Source organism: Ranitomeya variabilis, chromosome 2 (genome assembly GCF_051348905.1).
Source record: "Ranitomeya variabilis isolate aRanVar5 chromosome 2, aRanVar5.hap1, whole genome shotgun sequence".
NCBI lineage: Eukaryota > Metazoa > Chordata > Amphibia > Anura > Dendrobatidae > Ranitomeya > Ranitomeya variabilis.
In genome coordinates this window covers 205,883,523-205,907,312 of record NC_135233.1, presented here as the reverse complement: position 1 = coordinate 205,907,312, position 23,790 = coordinate 205,883,523, and the positions used below count along the sequence as shown (strand labels likewise).

At 43.0% G+C, this 23,790-nt stretch overlaps 1 protein-coding gene across 2 annotated transcripts in view; it reads left to right on the top strand.

The window, feature by feature from the left end:
- The window catches only part of MORN5 (MORN repeat containing 5), a 46,141-nt gene extending 29,011 nt beyond the window's left edge, over positions 1 to 17,130 (top strand). Inside the window, exon 5 of one of the 2 annotated variants that reach the window (XM_077283494.1) lies at positions 16,742 to 17,130. In XM_077283494.1, coding sequence (XP_077139609.1) covers positions 16,742 to 16,821 — 80 coding nt within the window. In that variant the 3' untranslated portion in view covers positions 16,822 to 17,130. The remainder of the gene's footprint in view (positions 1 to 16,741) is intronic. The other variant, XM_077283491.1, reaches the window with a different exon arrangement.
- Positions 17,131 to 23,790: the final 6,660 nt, after the last annotated feature.

Here is a 23,790-nt window from a genome sequence, read left to right as displayed (position 1 = left end):
TCTTAAATTAATACAAGTACAAAAGGAAATTGTCAAAGTCCTGCTTTGCACACACCAGAAGCAACCACCAAGTCTGCCATATAGTAAAACACAGGATGACACCATCACCTATCCTGGCAGCTTTTAGACACCTTGTCACCTAGCGCCAATTTTCTCTTTCCTCTGAATATACTCTGTATATAACTCCAGAGAGTTATACTTTTTGTCGTACACTGCTTTCCCTGCCTCCTACTTGTGAAAGCTGACATGGTGAAATCTATCACAAGCAGGAGGCAATGGAGCCAAGCTGAAGCTGTATGACATAGGATACACTTGTGTGAATTAGGGGATAGCAACTTTATGTCACTGAGCTTTAGCAGAGGTATCATAGGAAATGTAGTCTACATTAGTGTAGTACTAGTCTATGTCTAATGGGCTTCATTGAACAAGTAGGGGGAGAGATTTTCATTGTATCTTTAGTTTACCAAATCTCACCCCCATTGGTAATTTAAAAAACAAACAAATAACAAGAACCATTCATTCATTGATCCCTTTATGTTCTGCACATGCAACATGGGGTCTTCTTGTTGTTGCTGGTTTGATTTTGGTGTCTTTCTAAATTTTATTAAATTTCCAAAACAGGGAAGGACCATAAAAATGGTACTCAATGGATTATTTAGTTTTCTACGTACAGTATACATGGGTGTCAATTGTATCTATCATTGATGAGTTTTGCACTTAGATGAAAATACAATATAAAATATGTTTGGAAACAATACTTCAAAACGCCTGATAAAATTGGGATAAGTAGCATAATAATAAAGCAGAATTTTCCTGGGGAGTTGCTGGAAGGCACAAAGCCATGAAGTAACGGAAAGAGTAATAGAAAAAAAACATGTTGTAGGCAAAGGAAAATGAGGAAAGGGTCTGGAATGACAGGGAACCCATCCAGAGCGACTTGTGCAGGGTGTGCAGGAAGGAGCAGGAAAACTCCAAGGCTACAGGCCAGCCTACTAAAGCATCTAAAGCAGATGGTAGGAAACATTCAGGAAGTCCTCTGTAGCTGCGTCTTAACAAGACAGGTTTAGCAGAAGTTGTGCGAGGGTCTGGGAGTGTCACTTTCGGATGTCTATCACTCCCGAGTTCAAGTGTAGCTTGTTTTTACAGAACAGTTTAAATGGTGGTTAGTGTCAAAGATCACATCGAAGACAATTCAGCTTGAAAACAAACAATATTCTTCTTTACTACTACCTGTGCCCAAATCCAAGTCCCTAGATGTAGATTATTTTTTTTATAGGATTTTGTGCACTGAGCCAAATGATGTCAGTGCAATGTATGGAGGACATACCCAGACTAAGCACTATACCGGGTGGCTCCATCTCGCCTACGGATGAGTATGTTGCATTTTCAGATTTTGTGTTTACCCCTAATACCTTAAAGCCATTGTCCCCTTTTAAAAAAAAAATTCCAGGTTCCCATGTGAAGTTTATTCTAAACAAACAAAATAAAACGATCTTTACTTACCTTGCCTGGGTCCAGCACTGAATCTCTGCTGCAGCTGTGTCTAATGTCCAGCTGTGTCTGCCATTTTAGTGAACGGTAGAGGGCCAGCAAAAGATTAAAAAAAAATGAAAAAAATCTATTAATTCACCACTCACCTGTCCTGGTATCTCCGCCATCCACCATCCGGTCCTGAAGACCTCTTGTTTCCGCATTCGAGTGCCAGTGTCTTCACTCTACGACAGGACTTCCAGAAGTGACTACACCTCAGACCTCTGACCTGGTCACGGCCGGAAGTCCTGTTATAGGTCTAGGCCTCAGTGGTCATGACACCTTGTGACATCATGACATGCAATGACCTCTGTCTGAGGCCTGATTGCGACCAAAAGTCTTGCTTTAGAGAAGACACCGACACTCAACTGCGGAAAGCAGAGGTCCTGAGGACCAGATGGCGGCCATCAGAGACAGCGGGTTGTTGGGACAGGTGGGTGGAAAGGTGAGTATTAGTTTCTCTTTTACCATTAACGTTACGTTAATTATGGTCAGGAGACCCCAGAGCCTGATAGGGAACATTGATACGTGGAGAATAGCTTGGCTGAAAAGCAAATTTCCCAGTAAAATCTATGCAATTTGGTGAACACAAATTTAGTCCGATCTGCGTATTTTTAATTTACAACAATTAGTGTGGTTTTGAGATGCAATTTTTTGGCCCTACATCTTCTACTGGTGCCACAACTGCATAGACTGTATCCCTGCAGCCGAAATCTGAAATGCAAATCCATGGCAATTTTCAGGAAACATGCAGGTTATCTTCATGGAGTGTTTGTCAAAAAGACAACGTGAAAACATTATTTAAGATGCTGATACTTCAAATTTCCATCATGTAAGTTTTTTTTATCCACCGTAAATCCAAAGTGGAGAAGTAGCTGATGTATGACTAAGTAGGGTCTTAATCATCTGGTTAAGAATTGGAACCTTTTTGATGTCACAGACGGAGAAAAAAAGCCGACTTGGTACAATATATTCTCATTTTAGGCCCTTTCCTCTAAGCCTGATCTTAGGGGAAAACATTCCGGACTCGAAATGTGATAATCAGAATAAATTCCTCGATCAATAATTATTTTCCAATTTTCAAGCATCAATAACACTTGTACCTTGAATAATATATGGAGTTGTTCACGTAACCAATGTTTATGTTGGACGAAGCATTCTGTGCAAAATCGGAGACATGTCCGATATTGATCCCCATGGGGGAATAACATTGGCATTGGAAGTCTATGGGTTTGTGCAAAAAAACCAAAACAAACAGGACGGGAACCCATCTTGAATGCTGACGGTTTTTCACACAATGATTTGATGGGAGAAGCTGGAGAAACTTTTTTTTTCTCTCATCCGAGAACAACTAATTAAATTAGGACCAAACTCCAATTAAAGTCTTATTAAACTCAAAATAAAATCACTGATAAAACTTGGTCTATTTTTCTCAGACGTGAAAATACATATGTCTGAATGAAGCCTAAAATTGACAGGTCTCCAGCTATCAGACCACGGAAAGTTCCCATAGTGGGACTACGTAAAAAAAAGCTAAAAGGAATTAGCCAAAAAATAAAGGAATGAAAAATGGCGAAAAAAATTGTAAAAAATACCATTTATATGCCACATCTGGACTCACCAGGCTGTAACAAATTATTCAATCTGTTCCATGAACACCATAAAGAAATATAAAAAAAAAAAAAGTGCCAAAAATGCTGTTTTCTCTTCACACTGCCACACAAAGTGGAATAAAAAAAGTTCTTTATAAAGGAAAAAAAAAGTTTTACTGAAAATATAAACTCATCCAGCAAAAAAGCAGTCACACACGCAGCTTTGTCAACTGAAAAATGAAAAAGTATATCGCTCAGAATATAGCAAAGCAAAAAAATTTTAAAAAGTGTTTTTACTTTGCAAATCTAGCATACAATTTTTTCCACTTAAATTTACGTTCCTTCACTTCTGAACTCAGGTGTGTGGCCAATCACTAGTTTCCAACCACATATGGGGAACTGCCGAGATTAAGAGAAATCGCATAAAAAATTGTATGGTGCAAACTCTCCTTTGACACGTGAAAGTGAAAATTTTTCACCTAAAACAATATTTTCGTGGACAAAAATTTCATTTATTTTTGCAACCCAATGTTATAAAGTTACGTGAAACACCTGTAATCCTACTTGCTACATCCCTGGACTAATTCCTTGAGGGGTGTAATTTCCAAAGTGGGATCAATGTTTTGGAACTCCAGAGGCTCTGCAAATGCCAAATTTGGGCACCAAAAGTCACACGCTCCTTTCCTTCTGAGCCCCGAAGTGTGTAGTTTCCAACCACATATGGAGAAATTGTGAAATAAGTTGTGGGGATCCTATTTCCATCCATGGCTAATGTCGGCGTACGTCAATTATTTATTAACTATCTTGTGTTGTATAACCGTTTTATGCCGTAATCACATGTAAGTATTTGGTCAGGATTTAGCATCAATATTCTTAAAAAATACTTTACAGTGGAATCTACAGAGAGAAAAATTATTATGGAAAGATTCACCTGAGTTCTGTGTTTTGGTGCCACCCCTGATCTTACGAATACTGATGAAACATTGACTAGAATCACTGGTGTATGAATAAAGTCTGAGGAGCCTAAAACGTGAAAGATTGAAATTTGCAAAAATCTCTAATCCTTTGGTACATTTTGACATTTTCATAAATAATCGTAAATTTTATTGATCTAAATATAACCTAAAGTACAATGTGTCAAGAAAAATAATCTCATAATCACTGGGAAATGTTGGAAGTGTTCCAAAACTATCACCGCATGAAGGGACGCATACCAGATTTGAGGCTCTGTCAGGACCAAACCTAACTGGCCGTGGTAGTAAGAGGATTTATCATGACCACTTCATCTGGCAGAAAAACTCAGTGTTCTTTGGGTCAATTCAGATTATCTGGAAAAGAGTCCACTTCGCCTTTGGCTAGGGTCACACAACCGTTTTCTCGTGTCTGCAGCATGTAGATGACACTTGTAAAAAACTGATGCACTGAACTATTTTCTGCTGTGGATTATACCAGCACAGATCCACAGCTAAACTATACAGAATTCTTGTCCCCTATGGTCTTTACCCTTACAGTAGAGAAACCTGTTCTATGTTGAGTAGTAGATCCTCTTGTTAGACAAGTCGTTCCAAATTTTAACAAGATCTAATGTGACTAGGGAACCTCCTGACTGACAGATTGTGTCATGTGTCATAAGAATCCTTTGGTTGGAATTCAGTCGCTTGATCATTTTGTTCGGTGCAAGGACTCCTCTGCCAGTGGCCGAGCCAAGACATTAGGGATAGCTACCCAATGAGTATGACCAGCTGTACAGCCCTGAGCAGTATTACTCCAGGGGATGGCGATGCCAAATGCCTAAGAGGTGGATGCCCATTGGGTAAAATAAATCCTCTCCTCCAATTACAGCAATCCGAATAAATCCCTGGATCAATTACCTTCTCAAGTAAGGTCTCGATTTTTCCAAAGCATTTGATACCGTGCCGCACAAGAGGTTGGTACACAAAATGAGAATGCTTGGTCTGGGGGAAAATGTGTGTAAATGGGTTAGTAACTGGCTTAGTGATAGAAAGCAGAGGGTGGTTATAAATGGTATAGTCTCTAACTGGGTCGCTGTGACCAGTGGGGTACCGCAGGGGTCGGTATTGGGACCTGTTCTCTTCAACATATTCATTAATGATCTGGTAGAAGGTTTACACAGTAAAATATTGATATTTGCAGATGATACAAAACTATGTAAAGCAGTTAATACAAGAGAAGATAGTATTCTGCTACAGATGGATCTGGATAAGTTGGAAACTTGGGCTGAAAGGTGGCAGATGAGGTTTAACAATGATAAATGTAAGGTTATACACATGGGAAGAAAGAATAAATATCACCATTACACACTGAATGGGAAACCACTGGGTAAATCTGACATGGAGAAGGACTTGGGGATCCTAGTTAATGATAAACTTACCTGGAGCAGCCAGTGCCAGGCAGCAGCTGCCAAGGCAAACAGGATCATGGGGTGCATTAAAAGAGGTCTGGATACACATGATGAGAGCATTATACTGCCTCTGTACAAATCCCTAGTTAGACCGCACATGGAGTACTGTGTCCAGTTTTGGGCACCGGTGCTCAAGAAGGATATAATGGAACTAGAGAGAGTACAAAGGAGGGCAACAAAATTAATAAAGGGGATGGGAGAACTACAATACCCAGATAGATTAGCGAAATTAGGATTATTTAGTCTAGAAAAAAGACGACTGAGGGGCGATCTAATAACCATGTATAAGTATATAAGGGGACAATACAAATATCTCGCTGAGGATCTGTTTATACCAAGGAAGGTGACGGGCACAAAGGGGCATTCTTTGCGTCTGGAGGAGAGAAGGTTTTTCCACCAAAATAGAAGAGGATTCTTTACTGTTAGGGCAGTGAGAATCTGGAATTGCTTGCCTGAGGAGGTGGTGATGGCGAACTCAGTTGAGGGGTTCAAGAGAGGCCTGGATGTCTTCCTGGAGCAGAACAATATTGTATCATACAATTATTAGGTTCTGTAGAAGGACGTAGATCTGGGGATTTATTATGATGGAATATAGGCTGAACTGGATGGACAAATGTCTTTTTTCGGCCTTACTAACTATGTAACTATGTAAGTAACCTAATACAGCTAACTTGTAAAATTATATATTACCAGAAAGGCATCCAGAGCTCTTTTAACCCCTTGACATGGCTCCGAAAGAGTAAGTCACCAGTAGGAGTGTGTTCGTGATCTGGGAGGCACTATTACCGGGATTGTGTGGGCACAGCAGTTGTGCCTATGCGATCAGAAGTGGCTGCGGAGCTGGCACTTATAGCTGCTCTCATATTGTTTAGGCATGCCCGATATGCCCAAAAAATCTGTCAGTGTATTTATTCATAGCCAGGCTTGTTGGCATATAGACATGCCAGTGCTGGGGCAAGGCAAGTAACAGTCATAATGCCCCCTGAGTGCTCCATTAAAAAGATAATGCTACCTCAGTACCCCTTTAGAAATAATTAAAGAGTAATAATGCCCCGACTGTCCCTTTCAAAAGCAATAATGGCACCTGTGTGCTATGCCAGATTAAAAAAATTAAAGTTTAAACTCGCCTTATCCAAGCGATCAAGTCCTCTTTTCCCCTGGCAGTTACACCACTGTGCTGTGCCTTGTATGTCTTGTAGGTCGTGTGCCTAAAGCAGCTGGTGGCCTACAGCGTGGACAGTGGTGGGCCAGCGAGCCTGTAAAAAGTGACATTCACCCGGAGATCTTGACCACTCAGTCAGAAGTTGTGGGCAAGTGCATTGCCTCCGATCTTCCTCTCTTGATACTTTTTTTTTTTTTGTTGAAATTCTTCACCTCTAACATATTTTGAGCCCAAGGGAAACCAACTTAGCTGCAGCGTTGATTTACTGTATATCTCACATGACCACTGCAGCTAATCACAGGCCACAGAGGTATATGGCACAAGAATGTTTTTAGGGTATGTGCACACGATGTCTTGATTTTCCGTTGGTCGAGCCGCCAACTTTTTCTAGGCTAAAAAGCTGGTGGTCTTTTTCTTGAAATGGCTTCGCTGGTGGCTTCATCATTGTTTTGTGCAGCAGCTCTGCCACCGACATATTTTCTTTGTACTTTCTACCATAGTGGAGGGCGACTTCCTATGAAACTTACCCGAACATTGAACATGCCAGTTCTTTAAACCACTTCATGGTTTCCGAACCAATAACAGAAGTAGTAAAAGACTGAGCATGTGCACAGCAATGACGTATTTACATTGCTGTACACTATTTACTTTTTAATTGTTTCGCGGTGCTTTTTCAGGCAGTATCCTCCTGAAAAAGACATAATTAATTTATATCGAGACATAGATTCCTTATACGATATACATTGAAAAGCATTGCATTACCCGATTTTTTTATTTTTTTATTTTTTTAAAACAGTTTATTCCCTTTTTAATCAAACCAGCAGCTGGACCACATTGCCCGACCTAACATCTTACCATAGACAGAAATTAAGATCTTGAAGTGTTGTAAACCGTCTCTATCACTCTATTAACATATTTAAAATAGCTGCTATTGGAAGCGCAGCAATTATTAGTCCGGCGTTTGCTGGCGCTAATCAATACCTAGGAATAATTGCGTCTGAAACATTGATGCATAGTCCTGGTTCTTGAGGTCTCGGAGCGCAGCGCTGGCGCTCGCAGGCAGCTGCTGTAAGAGGCACATACATTTGTGATTCAAATTGTCGTCTGCACAGCCAGGTAGTGTGAAAAGGATAGTCAAGTGGCTGTTAAGTCCATTGCCGCCAATTACTGACAATCAGGGAGGGGCTTTAAGGCTTGTTCAGTATAATAAGCCCAGTTTGTCTTGTTTCATGGGTTACTGCTGAAGAGGTTGCAGCTGCAGAGATTCAAATGGCCTCAGAACTGCAGTAATTACCGAGCAATCGGCCTTTTTAGGGGAAAAAGTCTACGTACGAATAGGATCTGCTGTCATTTCATACTTTTTTCATTTGCTATCTATTAAAGGTAGCATTTCTTTATTTTATTAGTATGATACTTTCTTGCGTCTGGCATTCGTTGCTGAAAAATCTTTAGGGTTTTGTAGAAAAATGTGAGCGTTGTTGGCTTATAACCAGCTAAAGAGGACTTGTCATGTGGTCAAAAGTGGATAGTTTTTGCTCTTATTTTATTACCACCTCTCCACTAATTATTATTTTATTTAACGCTTTTTATTTAGTGCTCGTTTTTGCTAGTCTTTGACAAAGGGATTTTCTGGGGGAATTTCTTTAGGCTCCTCTGCATTTTTACCTTATGAGGAGCGCCTCCTTGGTAAAGACCTTGAAACCTTGCCCTAAATAAAATGGCCTTCAGAAACCGTATAGCAAAATTGAAAAAAAAAAAAAAAATACTCAAAGGGATCTGGGCACTTTTTACATGGTGACAGATCCTCTTTAAGGCCTAAGGATATGTCTTTTGTAGTGGCACTATACATACTGCTTGGTCAAAAAGCTATAGCCGACATGGGCAAGACGTAGCCATGAAGAATTTGTAGGTTGTCTTCTATTGAAGCAACAGACGCAGTGGACGGGAAAGTTACAACGGCCATGACACCAGTTGGAATTGGGGATTGAGGGATCATGTTTGTAATGAGGCAACCTTGTTAAAGGTATTTATTGTCACAGCAGCCAGTTGGTCACAACCCCTTTTAAAGCTAGTCACGGCAAAAATTGAAAAATGAGATTGTAGTATCCTTGCTCTTCTACGATTTAGTCAGATCAACTCAAAACACGTCACAAAGACTCTTCTGTACCATTAATAATTTAATGGATTGGGATTTTATCTGCTATACCAACACAAATTAGCAAGTTGTGGTATAAAGAATTGATAGCAAACTAGGAGAAATTCCAGCTCTACAATGTGCAGAAAAATTTCATAGAAATCCAAGGGTAAAATCAAGACATCAAATGTCATGTGCAAAATCCATAAAAACAATGTGGATCTACGTGTTTCAGATGAGAACCATCATTAATCATGATCAAGGATGGTTCTCATCTGAGTCATAGATCTACATTGTTTTTATGGATTTTTTACATGACATTTGATGTCTTAATTTTACCCTTTGGATTTCTATGACATTTTTCTGCACACCGTAGAGCTGGAACTTCTCCTTGTTTGCTATCCAATACATCTAAACAACATGTTTCCTTGCTCTGGAGTAAAGGAGAGCCATTTGAGGGTGAGGTGGACATTTTCTATATATCACAATTTTGTAATTATTTTAAAAATAAATAAATCTGAAAATTGTGTCGTGCATTTGTATTCAGCTCCCTGTACTCTGATACCCCTATATAACATCCTGAGTGGCAAATTGCCTCCAGGAGTCACATACCGTAATTAGTAAATTGAGTCCACCTGTGTGTAATTTTTTTTTTGAGTATAACTACAGATGTTGTGTGAGGTTTGCTTTGAGAACATTAGTGACCAAACAGCATCTTGAAAACCAAGGAGAACACCAGACAGGTCAGGGATAAAGTTGTGGAGAAGAATAAAGCAGGGTTGGGTTCTGAAAAAAAATAGCCCAAGCTCCGACTATCTAATGGACGACTGTTTAATCCATCATCAAAATAATGGAAGGAGTATGGCACAACTGCAAACCTACCAAGACATGGTTGTCCACCTAAACTGATATCTCAAGCGAGGAGAGCACTAATTAGCGAAGCAGCTAAGAGGCCATTGGTCTGTCTGGAGGATTCGCAGAGTTACACAGCTCAGGTGGGAGAATCTGTCCATAGGACAACTGTTAGGCCACGTTCACGCGGCAGTATTTTGGTCAGTATTTCACATCAGTATTTGTAGCCAAAACCAGGAGAGGAAAAATCAGAGAAAAAGTATAATAGAAATACGTGCATGTATTCTTGACCCACTCCTGGTTTTGGATTACAAATACTGATGTGAAATAGTGACCAAATACTGAATGTGTGAACGTAGCCACAAATCTTGCCTTTATGGAAGAATGACAAGAAGAAAGTCATTTTAGAAAGGAAAGCATAAGAAGTATCATTTGCACTTTGCAAAAAGCCATGTAAGGGACACAGCAAGCATGCGAGAGAAAGTGTCCTGATCAGATGAGACCAAAGTAGAACGTTTGGGCTAAATGCAGAACGTTTGGTATGGCAGAAAACTAACATCACCCTGAAAATGCCATCCCCATCGTCACACATGGTGGTGGCAGCATCATGATGTGGGGAGGCTTTTCTTCAGCAATGACAGATAAGCTGATCAGAGTTGATGGGAAGATGGATGGAGCTAAATGCAAGACAATCCAGGAGGAAAACTTATTAGAGGCTGCAAAAGCCTCGTGACTAGGGGTAGGTTCACTTTTTAGCAGGACAACAACCCTAAACATAATGCCAGAGCTACAATGGATGGTTTAGATCAAAGCATATTCATGAGTGTGAACGGCCCAGTCACACTCCAGACCTAAATGCCACTGAGAATCTGTGGCAAGACTGGAAAACTGCTGTTCACAGACATCTCCATCCAATCTTGCTGAGCGAGAGTGAGTGTTCAAAGAAGGAAGGGCAAAAATGTCACCTCTGGATGTATAAAGCTAATAGACACAGACCCTAAAAGACTGCAGCAGTAATTGCAGCAAAAGCTGGTTCTGAAAAGGTTTGACTTGGAATCGAATACAAATACACATCACAATTTTTTTTTAATTTACATTTTTAAAGCCTTTTTAAAGTAATGTAAATGTCACGACTCGGCAGGTGACCCGGGAGCAGGGGCTCTACCCTGTCTCTAGCACTAGTGGGTGCTCTATTACCCGGGTTACCTTTGAAGGTGAAGATGTCGGGGCCACCAACCTTGACTTATCTCTTGTATCCGCCCTCCATCTGTATTCTTCCTCCATCCAGGAAAGAGGAGAGCAACCGTGCACTGCAGTACACCAACGAGATGAAAACAAGGCAATACGAACAAGGGCAACTGAAAATAACAGACCCACAAATATTCACTCAAATATAACAGAGGAATGCATCGGGGGGTGGAGGATGGGGAAAAACCAAAGTAAGAGGAGGAAAGGGAATTATCACACTTACAAAGCCAAGCAACAGTCACAGATAAATCCACCAAACTTCTCATAACCACCACCAAACAACTCTCCTTCAAGCCATGCAGCTTAAGCTAGCTCTGACTATGTGTTTCAGTCAAAACCCAGATTATATAGGGGATGGCAGTGGCTAACTGAGCTCAGAATCCCAGAGCTCCCAACATGGCCGATTAACCCCTGTTCTGCCAAAATAAATTGGCACCATTTAAAAAGAAGGTGAAGTGCTTATTTTCGGTGCAGGAGTAGGAGCAATCAGATGCTGTGGTCTTCTGGCTCATCTCTGTTGCGGTAACCCCGTGACAGTATAATTTCCTTTACAAGTCAAAATTTTTTACTATTTTGTGTTGGGGGAAAAAAAACTGAAAGAAAGAAAAAGCAGCCATACTTGCAATACCATGTCAAAACTAGGGAAGAGCGGACCCGTGAAAGCTTGGGTTCGGTCAAACTTTAGTGCAAACTTTGATTCGAGTACCAGAACCTGACCCAAACTTAATTCCGGACCCCAAATAAGTCAATGGGGACTTCGGTGTTGTAAAATGATCATAGTAAGGGCTAGGGACCTCCAAAAGGAAGCAAAATGGGGGTAAGGCTAGGACAATTACCCTGCAAACAAATGCAGATTCGGTAATTATTTAAAATAATATAGAATTAAAAAATAATAACCTTTAACCAAGAAGTGGAGGTCTAAGTGGAGGAGTAGAGCAGTGCCTTGTGTGTGTAGTTTACTGTTTTTATTAATAAATGAAAAATAACAACGGTCTTATTATGCTAGGAAAGGACCAATATCCATGAACCTTCCTCAGCCTATTAATTTCATCATCCACCTGTTTGCTTTGCTGTTGCTGGTTATTAAAAATGGGCAACCCCCTAAAAAGTGATGTGGGACCCTCCCTATTTTTAATAACCAGCTAAGGCAAAGCAGATCGCTGCGGGCTAATATTAACCCCTTTACCCCTGAGGGTAGATTGCGCGTTAATGACCGGGCCAATTTTTACAATTCTGACCACTGTCCTTTTATGAAGTAAGGCTATGTGCACATGTAGGAAAAGAGGTGCAGAATTTTCTGCATAAAATCCCCATCTCCTGACAGGATCCGCAGCCGTGGTTATGTGGATTTTGTGGGGTTTTTCTGCAGTTTTTGCCACTGCAGAATTTTAACATGGAGGAGTGCAGAAACGCTGCAGATCTGCACAAAAGAAGTGACATGCACTTCTTTATAATCAGCAGCAATTCCGAACTGATTTTTCCACACCATCCACATAGCTTTTTTTTTCCAATGAATAACATTGTACTGTACATCACAGTGCGGATCTGCAGCGTTTCTGCGCGGAAAAATCCGCTGCAAATCCGCAGCAAATCCGCATCGTGTGCGCATAGCCTTATAACTCTGGAACGCTTCAATGGATCTTGGCGATTCTGAAACTGTTTTTTTGTGACATATTGTACTTCACGTTAGTGGTAACATTTCTTCAATATAACTTGTGTTTATTTGTGTAAAAAATGGAAATTTGGCAAACATTTGGAAAATGTAGCAATTTTCAAACTTTTAATTTTTAGGCCCTTAAAACAGAGAAATATGTCACACAAAATAGTTAATAAATAACATTTCCCACATGTTTACTGTACAGCAGCACAATTTTGGAAGCAAAATTTTTTTATGTTAGGAAGTTATAAGGGTTGAAATTTGACCACCGATTTCCCATTTTTTCAACATTTACAAAACCATTTTTTTTTAGGGACCACTTCACATTTGAAGTAATTTTGAGGGGTCTATATGGCAGAAAATGCCCAAGAGTGACACCATTCTAAAAACTGCACCCCTCAAGCTGATCAAAATCACTTTCAAGAAGTTTATTAACCCTTCAGGTGTTTCACAGGAGCAGAAGCAACGTGGAAGGAAAAAATGAACATTTAACTTTTTAGTCACAAAAAAGATCTTTTTGCAACATTTTTTTTATTTTCACAAGGGTAGAAGGAGAAAATGGACTGATGAAGTTGTTGTGCAATTTATCCTGAGTATGCCGATATCCCACATGTGGGGGAAAACCACTGTTTTGGCGCAGGGCTCGGAAGGGAAGGAGCGCCGTTAGACTTTTTCAAACCAAAATTGGCTGAAACTGAGATCGTGTTTGGACAGCCCCTGATGTGCCTAAACAGTGGAAACCCCTCACAAGTGACCCCATTTTGGAAACTAGACACCCCAAGGACCTTATCTAGATGTGTGGTGAGCACTTTGAACCCCCAAGTGTTTCACTAAAGTTTATAACGCCCGAGCTTGAAAATAAAAAAATTATATTTTTTCCACAAACATGATCTTTTAGTCCCCAATTTTTTATTTTCCCAAGGGTAACAGGAGAAATTGGATCCCAAAAGTTGTTGTCCAATTTGTCCTGAGTACACTGGTACCACATAAGTGGGAGAAAACTACTGTTTGGGCACATGTCGGGGCTCGGAAGGGAAGTAGTGACGAATGCAGACTTTGATGGAATGGTCTACGCGCGTCATGTTCCGTCTGCAAAGCCCCTGATGTGCCTAAACAGTAGAAATCCCACACAAGTGACCCCATTTTGGAAACTAGACCCACAAGGAACTTATCTAGATGTGCCTACACAGTGACAATGCCCAACAAGTGCCCCCTTTTTGGAATTAATCTACTGTTTCCTGTTATGTAAATTTAAGTTAAATAGTAGTGCATGGAGGTGTGGTACAGTTTGAAGCATTCTTTCATACACAGGCCAGGTTTTTCGGGCAGGTGTCGCATTGATAAATGGTGTCCTTGCGTATTCACCTTCTGTAACACACTCGGCACCTTTTGTGCAACTTACCTTTTTTTCCAGTTTGAGGGACCCCCCTGGGAAATGCTGACCTGGTATGATACGAGCACCTTCAGTTCCGGAAGTACTGTGGCCCGCTCCTTCCTGAATGCCTAATATCAGTGCCTTAATCACTACCTCCTGGAACTGAAGATAAAACGTATTGGTGTGGCCTGCACATCGTGACAGCAGGAAAGCGTTGAGCATTGTCATCTGTACAATGTGCACGGACAGCTTTTTGTACCACACCTTGGCCTTTCTCAAAGCACTGTATGGATGGAGGAGTTGATCAGAGAGATCAACGCCCCCCCCCCCCCCCCCCCGTGTTTTTGCGGTACCCCAGTACACAGGTCGGTTTACAGTGCAAAGGTACCTCGTACATTGCCGAAGTTTTGGCTTCTTCAGGATCCCCATGTGAAGGACCAGGCCCCTAAACTGCATCATTTCAACTGCGTGTACAGGAGACCAGTTAGAAAATGATGAACCGGGGTTTTGTGCCAAAAATTGATGAGCGTATAAATTAGTTTGGCCCACCATGAGGTTAACAAAATCCTCAGAGAAAAAGTCTTTGAAAAGTCTAGTTCTGTGAGGCTGGTGTTGTCAAACTTGATTCCTGAATCTGCCACAAAATCAGGAATCAGTGGCTCATAATTTTCAGGGAGCGAGGTCCATACTGTGTGGGGTGCACTGCATCATCTTCTGTCCTGGGACGTGTGCATGGCGGTTCAGCAGGACCTGAGGAGGATGATGAGGAGGTGGAAGAGGACGATGAATTTGAGAAATAAAGAAATGTGGGATCTTCTTCCTCACTATCAGTCTCGGAGGCAAGGAAAGCGTATGCCTCTTCCATCCACTGAATAGCGTTGTTGGGATGGGCGGGGCAACATTTTTTTTATGAATATAGTGATTGTGTCAGTACTTTTTTTTAACTGTGTGTGTGGGGGGGGGGATAGTGCTAGGTGTAAACTTTTGTCTGAAAAGAAAAAAGCACAGCCAGGGAGAAAAAAATGTCTGTGAAAAGAAAAGTGTAAAACAGCAGACACGAGCTTTGATGAGTGAACTGCGTCACTAAACAAAGTTCAGCGACTGCTGGATGTGCGCACGGAGGTGGCGCAAAGGGGGGTGAAAAAGAAAAGCGACCACGAGTGTTGATCGGTGAACTGCGCCACCAATCAACGCTTGGCAGCTGCTAAATGCGCGCACGGAGGTGGCGCAAAGGGGGTGGAGGGGGTGAAAAGAAGGAAAGGCAAGGGGGGATGCGAGGGATTAGGGTAGATGAAGAGAGATCAGGCAGGGATCAAAACACAGCTGTTGTCTCTTCTTTTTTCTGTCTTGTCTTCTTTCTTCTCTGTCCAGTAGGAATTGTGGTGTCACAGGCTTCTGTTGCACCACAAGGCCCAGCACAGCAGAAGAACCTGTAGCGTGATCGCTCTGCAGGAATCCACAGCTAGTGTGAGGACCTGCAGAGCGGTCACAGACAGGTGACATACAGGTCACAGAGCAGTTATACCGCTGCTGTGCCCTGTCATTGGTGTGATCGATAATGACATCGATCACACCAATCAGAGCTGGCCCTGGTGACGCTGGCGTTGCTAGGCAGCGGCCTTGGATCGGTGCTTCTACAGCTCCGATCCTAGGCAGAGCAGAGTCACTCCGCGGTTGAGGCCTGCGATTGGCGCGATCGATGTGATCATCGATCGTGCCAATCAGAGTAGTTTTTGATGATGCCTGGCATTGCCAGGCACCAGCCTAGGATCAATGCTCCTGGAGCACCGATCCTAGGCTTGGACTTCAGTGTTTCAGGCAATCTGATTGGCTGAAACACTGAGAAATGCTGCGATTGGCTGTTCAGAATTGGATGCCTGTGGGTGGCGACACCCCCAGAATGATGACACCATCTACCCACAGTTAAGATGGTGCCGGAATTTTAATGTAATCACTGCGACTTCGGTCACAGTGTTGCATTAAAGAAATGACGTAATATTCTGTCCATGGTCAAACAGGCCCAGGTCACATGAACTGAATATTATGTCGGATGTCAGAAAAGGGTTAATAGGCTGGGAAGGTCATAGATATTGGCCCCTTCCCACCCTGACAACACCATCTCCCAGCTGCCCCCAAAATGGCACATCAATTAGATGCATCAACTCTGGCACTTAGCCTCGGCTGGTGCGGTGGCAATCGGGGTAATAGTTTTTGGGGTTCATGTCAGCTGGTATCAAGCCAAGGGGTTACTAATGGAGAGGCATCTAACAGACACCCCCATTACTAACCCCGGATTTTAAAATAAAAAGACAAAGACACAGGAAAAAAAAATTTATTTGAATAAAGACTCCCCTACACATTCCCTGGCGTACTCATTTATTATTAAATAATAATCCCAACAGCTCCAACATAATCCATTTTGGGTTCCTATAACATCCAGTGATTCTCTCAAGCAATCTGTAATGTGCTGTCCTGAGAACGACGCTCCACAGGTCACTAGCGGTCTCATTCTCGATGACGTCGGTAATATTGCCTGCGCAATATTCGTGCCAGTCACAGTGTCACATAACTGAGCAAGGAACAGTATCCGTACCAGGGGAAGATGTAGTCAGACTGAAAATAGTCACGGAGCCTTTAATAACAGGGTCTCCTTTTCAGCAGCAATCACAATGCACCAAGACAGATCCCACCAGCATTGCCAGCCATACACTTACCTTCAGTGCTACATGTCCTTAATATCTATCATTTGTTTCTCTTCTGTCTCTCCAGATGATGATGAACATGAATGGATCATTCAGACGTGCCGGAAGGGATGGGATGAGATTACAGGATACAAACCTAAGCACTAGACCGGGGGGACACTTAGCTAACATGTCACCTGTTCTTGTATAATCTACTTGGAATGTAAAAGTGTTCACAGTCACATCTGTGTCTTACTTCTTTAGAATAAGATTTGGGAATAAAATGAAAACTTTGGTCTCAATTCATTGTTGTATTTGTGCGTTTTGGGGGTTTTCATTTGTCTTTTTTTTTCTTAAAAAAATATTTGCGCCTTTTATTTTGTGTTCTTTTTTTTATGCTTGTCATTGTGATCGGAGTTATGGGTGTTTTCAGTGTGTCGTAATTTCATCAATTAAACTTTTTTAAAAGTCTCAAAATGTTTCCACAAGTCCATTTTCCTCCTGGAATAATTTTATTTAGACTTTAATTTTTTTGTGCAAATTTTTAACAGAACATGTGACTTTTTGTGCTGTTTTTATTTTGTGTAAAATTCATGAACCGCGTGCACAACTCTGAAGAATTTCGCATAAAAAATGTCAGTCTACCACAAGACAAAAAAAGAAAAGTGACTTAAGAAAAAATGCAAATGTATTAACTATGTCATAGTAAAGAGAAAAAGTCAAAAAGTGGGTAATCAATTAAAAGGGATATCCGGGACTTTGGAAAAGGCAAAAAATGTATCAAAGCACTAACAGTCAGGTGGTTGCAGCTTACCTGCCTGTTGTGCCCGGCGCCCTTCTTCCCCGGCACAGAGCGGTCACAGACTGCCCACAAGTCTCTGCTGACGTGACCTCTACAGAGCGGAGGCTTCTTTTCCGCTCTGTTCTATAGATGGGCGGAACTTCCTAGGTCATTCTGATTGACAGCCGATCCCCGCTGCACATCTGGGGGCGCCACTTGTCAATCAGAATGACCTCGGAAGTTCCAGCCCATTTCGTCGGCAGAGGCAGCGGAATCCCTGACAGGAGCAGTCTGTGACCGCTTTGCGCTGGGGAAGAACAGCACTGTGCACAACAGGCAGGTCAGTTGCAATTACCTGTATGTTAGTGCTTAGATACATTTTTAGTTTTTTTTTTTAAAGTCCCAGATATACCCTTTTCAGGGATTCTGTAGTAATCTAAATATAAGTAGACTATTTTTTAATATGACACTATAAATTAGATGTATTTTAGCTTCTGTGTAAACTATTGCAGCACAACACCTCGAGTCCCAGGGTTATCCTGATCAGAGCCTAAATCAGCATTTTTAAAACCACAACCAACTTTTTTAAAGAGTAGTTCTAGCTTTTTTTATTTAATCATTGACCAGCCTTTATAAAGTTGTGAATCTTTATAATATACTCCCTTGCCTGATTTTGCATCCTTCTGTCTGAAACAGCTTGCTGAACATGCTGTTTTAACTGCTTACTTCATGCTCTTTTAGAGGCAGCTTTAACCTGCTGCTCTGCCTAGAATCCGTACCCAAACACTATTTACGAACGCTCTCCTTGTATGAGTTTCTCTGCTACCCTCCCGCTATGCTCAAACAGTGAGAACAGTAAATAGTCTTTGAGTATGTTTCTTGCTAGGGCAGCAGATCAAAGTAGATTCTAAATGAGCATGAACCAGGCACTTAAAACAGCAATTTCAGCATATTTCTTTGAGAGCGAGAGAAGGAAGTGAAATAAGGTAATGGAGTATATTGCAGAGTTTAATAACTTTGCAAAGGCTAATCAATAAATACATTTAAAATAATTTAGTTGCTCTGTAAGACCACCAATCATCTCTTTAGTGACAAATTACTTCCTAGCAAGGTGGCCCTCTTAAAAAGCTAATATCCATACTATATGGTGGGACAGAAAATATGTAGCAGAAAAGTGGAATATAAAAAATGTTTTAGAGGGGTCTCACTGTGAATAACAAAGTATTAGCACTTTGTGTTGATATCTTCATATACACTCACCGGCCACTTTATTAGGTACACCATGCTAGTAACGGGTTGGACCCCCTTTTGCCTTCAGAACTGCCTCAATTCTTCGTGGCATAGATTCAACAAGGTGCTGGAAGCATTCCTCAGAGATTTTGGTCCATATTGACATGATGGCATCACACAGTTGCCGCAGATTTGTCGGCTGCACATCCCGAAGATGCTCCATACAAGGCAGGATGGATCCATGCTTTCATGTTGTTTACGCCAAATTCTGACCCTACCATCCGAATGTCGCAGCAGAAATCGAGACTCATCAGACCAAGCAACGTTTTTCCAATCTTCTACTGTCCAATTTCGATGAGCTTGTACAAATTGTAGCCTCAGTTTCCTGTTCTTAGCTGAAAGGAGTGGTACCTGGTGTGGTCTTCTGCTGCTGTAGCCCATCTGCCTCAAAGTTCGACGCACTGTGCGTTCAGAGATGCTCTTAGGCCTACCTTGGTTGTAACGGGTGGCGATTTGAGTCACTGTTGCCTTTCTATCAGCTCGAACCAGTCTGCCCATTCTCCTCTGACCTCTGGCATCAACAAGGCATTTCCGCCCACAGAACTGCCGCTCACTGGATTTTTTTTCTTTTTCGGACCATTCTCTGTAAACCCTAGAGATGGTTGTGCGTGAAAATCCCAGTAGATCAGCAGTTTCTGAAATACTCAGACCAGCCCTTCTGGCACCAACAACCATGCCACGTTCAAAGGCACTCAAATCACCTTTCTTCCCCATACTGATGCTCGGTTTGAACTGCAGGAGATTGTCTTGACCATGTCTACATGCCTAAATGCACTGAGTTGCCGCCATGTGATTGGCTGATTAGAAATTAAGTGTTAACAAGAAGTTGGACAGGTGTACCTAATAAAGTGGCCAGTGAGTGTATGTATATATATAAAGCTGAGTGTATGTATGTATCAAGTCACCCCCACTCCACTTAGCCCCGCCCACTCCACATAGCCACGCTCAGTCCACACGCAAAGCCCCATCCACATGGCCCACTTTGTTAGTGCACATGGGTGGAGACACATTCACCTCGAAAGCCACCCTGCAAAACTCACCAGCTGCGACATCACAGCCGCTGCAAGCTACAATTAGATACGCCACCTTCAGAGTATCAGTGTGCGGCAGGCACAGGCCACATCTAGCTCCGTCGTGTCTAGAATGGAGTTGCTCCTGTGAGGAATGACGTCAAGGGAAAGGGAGGAGCCTCATGGATTACACCGCTGTGCTCATAACAGGAAGTTGCTGTGCACGTGTGAGGGGAAAATGAGAGGAGTGAGGGGAAAATGAGAGGAGTGAGGGGAAAATGAAGAGGTGTGAGTGGAAAATAGTGGAGTGATCAAAAAATGACAGGTGTGAGGGGGAAAATGAGAGGAGTGAGGGGGGAATGAGGTGTGATGGGAAAATGAGAGAAGTGAGGTGCTGCTGCAGTATGAGGTTGTGTATAGAGAAGAGTGAGGCGCTTCAGGAGGCTGTGTATAAGGCCACATTCACACGTTCAGTATTTGGTCAGTATTTTACCTCAGTATTTTATAAGCCAAAACTACTATTGGGAGAAAAATACAGAAGTGATGACATGTTTCTAATATACTTTTCCTCTGATTGTTTTACTCCAAGTTTTAGCTTACAAATACTGAGGTAAAAATACTGACCAAATAACGAGTGAATGAGGTCTAAAGGAGAAAAGTGTGGTGCTGCAGAAGAAGTAGGCTGTGTATACGATACTATTTATTGCAATCACTGCAATTTCTCTCAGGATCAAGTGTTTCTCTAGTCACCTTCTACGACCGTCACCTTGGAGGATGTCTTCCCGACCTAATGGGGGACAGGAAACACAAAGAGGTTAAATAACCCTCCCCTTCCTGCTACCTCCAGTGTTTTCTGTCCCAAAGTGGGGCATGAAGAGGTTCCTCTCAGGTGCTGCCGTGGCCAGCGAACGGAGCCCTTGGAATTCTTACCATGCTGGGCAGCCGAGGTCAGGTGGTTCTCTTTTCCTCCTCCATACGGCTGCTACCGTCTCCATCTTCCATGGACTTGGAACCCCCCTCCCGCGCCTCCTCGGGAGGTAAAGCGGGGCGGTGATGTGCTGCCAGAGTCATCCCGAAGCTCTCTGGCATCCTTCTCCCGGCATGTGGCTGAAGTTCCGGAGTCGGCGCTCGCCAGATGTGACGTCAGTGGCGCACTTCCGGTTAGCGTCCTGGGGCTCCACACTGGAACGCACACGCTGCCTCCTGTGTTCCAGGTGCTTTGATGCCTGGATCACTGCTAGGGTCGTTCATGGGATCCTCCCTATGGACCAAGGGGAGGAGGAGCACACAATTGATGCTGGACCTCGATGCCTTCATATCCTGGTCAGGGGCCTCCAGGTAAGACGCTGTGTCTCTGTCTCTGTGTGACTGCTGACAGTTTGACCATAGACGGCGACAAACCCACTGCTGTATCTGCAGAACCCAGCATTCACCCTCCTACCATGAGTAGCTGGGCTGGTCCTTCACTTTCCAGACTTGTTAGTGTGGATCATTTAGTATGCCTTCTCTGCCCCAAAGAACAAACCTAGCTGCAAGTGTGGTGTTTGTGGCTTCAGACTGCCTTCCGCTTACAAGAAGACCCTTTGTCAACCCTGCAGGGATGACATATTACGTGCTGAACAGCCCTCCCTCCTGGACAGCATTAAAACACTGATTAAGCAGGAGATACAAACCTCCAAGTCAGCCCTTTCCCAGCCCCCGGAGTCGCATCCTCTTCCCCCTAAACAGAGGAAAATGGCACCGGTTGAAACTGACTCGGGCAAAGTTCATACTTCAGGGTCAGAAGATATTTGGGAGAATGAGGGCTCCACATCCACCCCTAAACCTGATGGGAAGAAATACTATTTTTCTTCGGAGGATATGGATGAGCTTGTTTCCATAGTAAGAAACACCATGGGGGTCGAGGAGGTGGAGGAAAGGTACTCATTTCAGGATGAGATGTTTGGGGGTCTGAAACCCAAAAGTAAGAAAGGGTTTCCTATCCATGAAAATGTCCAAAATCTTATTTTTCAGGAGTGGGCTTCCCCAGAGAAGGGCCTTAGCATTACTTCAGAATTAAGGAACCGCTTTCCCCTCAAAGGTGATAATTCTATTTGGGAAGTCCCTATGGTGAACGTCCAAGTCTCTAAAGTAACCAAAAAGACGTCCCTCCCATTCGAGGATTCCTCCCAATTAAAAGATCCCATGGATCGAAAGATAGAAAGTCACCTACAAAAGTCCTGGGAATCCTCTATGAATTTGCTTAAAGCAAATATTGCTTCCACATGCGTCGCCAGAGCCCTGGTTATCTGGCTTTGCAAGTTAGAGGAACACCTCTCCCAGGGGACCTCCAGAGAAGAAATCCTGGACTCCCTACCCCACCTCCAAAAGGTGACGGGGTTCTTAGCCGATTCCTCAGGAGAATCTGTTCGAGTGGGTGCTCGGTCTTTAATCCTCTCTAACTCAGCCAGGAGAGCCCTTTGGCTGAAATCATGGGGAGGCGATATCACCCACTAGGAAGTGTTTTTTTTCATCCCCCTCATGAACAGTCCTCCCAGAAGGAGTCCAAGGGTAAAGGTAAATCGGGCCGATGGAGCTACCCGAAGGGGGTAGAGGCAGGAACATCCTTGTTCCCCAACAACAGCAGACCCCTGATAAACAGTGATTCTCCGGTGGAGGGCCGACTTTCGCAATTTCTCGCACAATGGCTGTCTATATCCACGAACCAGTGGATCCTCCACACCATACAATTCAGGTTGAAGTTGGAATTCGAGAGTCCTCCCCGCCAATGCCTGAGGATTACCCCAGAACAGCCCCCAGCCCTCCAGGACTCCCTTCTACAATTACAGGATCTCTTGTGAGAAAAAGTAATTTCTCAAGTACCTCAGCAGGATGTAGGCAGTGGCCATTACTCTCGTCTATTCCTCATAAGGAAGCCCTCTGTGAAATGCAGAGTGACCATAAATTTAAAACCTTTGAATCAGTTCATCAGATACCGGAGGTTCAATATGGAGTCAATCAGAACGGCAATCCCACTTATCGGACAGAACTGGATGATGGTTAAGATAGACCTGAGGGACACCTATTACCATGTTCCGATCCATCCGGATCACAGGAGGTTTCTCAGGTTCGCAATCTCCCACAACCGCAGGATCACCCATTTTCAGTTCAATGTGCTCCCCTTCGGCGTATCCTCAGCTCCAAGGGTGTTCTCAAAGGTTATGAGAGAAGCAGTCATCTTCATCCGTCTTCAGGGAATTTACCTCGTCCCATACTTAGACGATCTTATCATCACTCCATCAATATCTCATCTGAACCGGGATGTGTCAAAGACACTAGGTATACTCGAGTCCCTGAGCTGGATCCCAAATCTCCAGAAGTCGGACCTGCACCCCTCCATAAGGAAAAAATTCCTGGGGATTTTCTTAGACTCAGAAAAAAGAACATCCTTCCTCTCCGAAGATCGTCAGAGGATCTCCACATTCAGACAACAAAGGTCACCAACCTTAAGAGTCCATGTTCATTCTGGGTTCCCTAACTTCGTGTATTCAGGCAGTATCCTGGGCTCAGGCACATACACGAACCCTCCAAACTCGCGTCCTCCTATACTCACGGAAGTATCGGAAGGTTCTATCCAGAAAGATTCCGCTTACTGGACACGTGAAGTCTGCCCTCTCATGGTGGTTGAATGGCCGAAACCTACGGCAAGGGGTAAGCTGGGATAAGCTTCCCCTGAAATTCTTCATACAGATGCCAGCCGAAGAGGTTGGGGCGCCGTGGTGGAGGAAACATATTTTCAAGGACTATGGTCCCCGGACATAAGATCCAGATCTTCCAACCTGAGAGAATTAAAGGCAGTGGAGGAAGCACTGATAGCCGCTTCATCTCTAAACCGGGGCCATCATATCCGTGTCTACTCCGACAACGTAACAACGGTGCCCTATCTCCGACATCAAGGGGGCACGAAATATGCCAACCTGAAACTAATTGCAGCATGGATATTTCTCTGGGCACAGAAACACCTGCTATCAATCTGAGCAGTACATCGGAAGGGCTCAGACAACACCCAGGTGGACT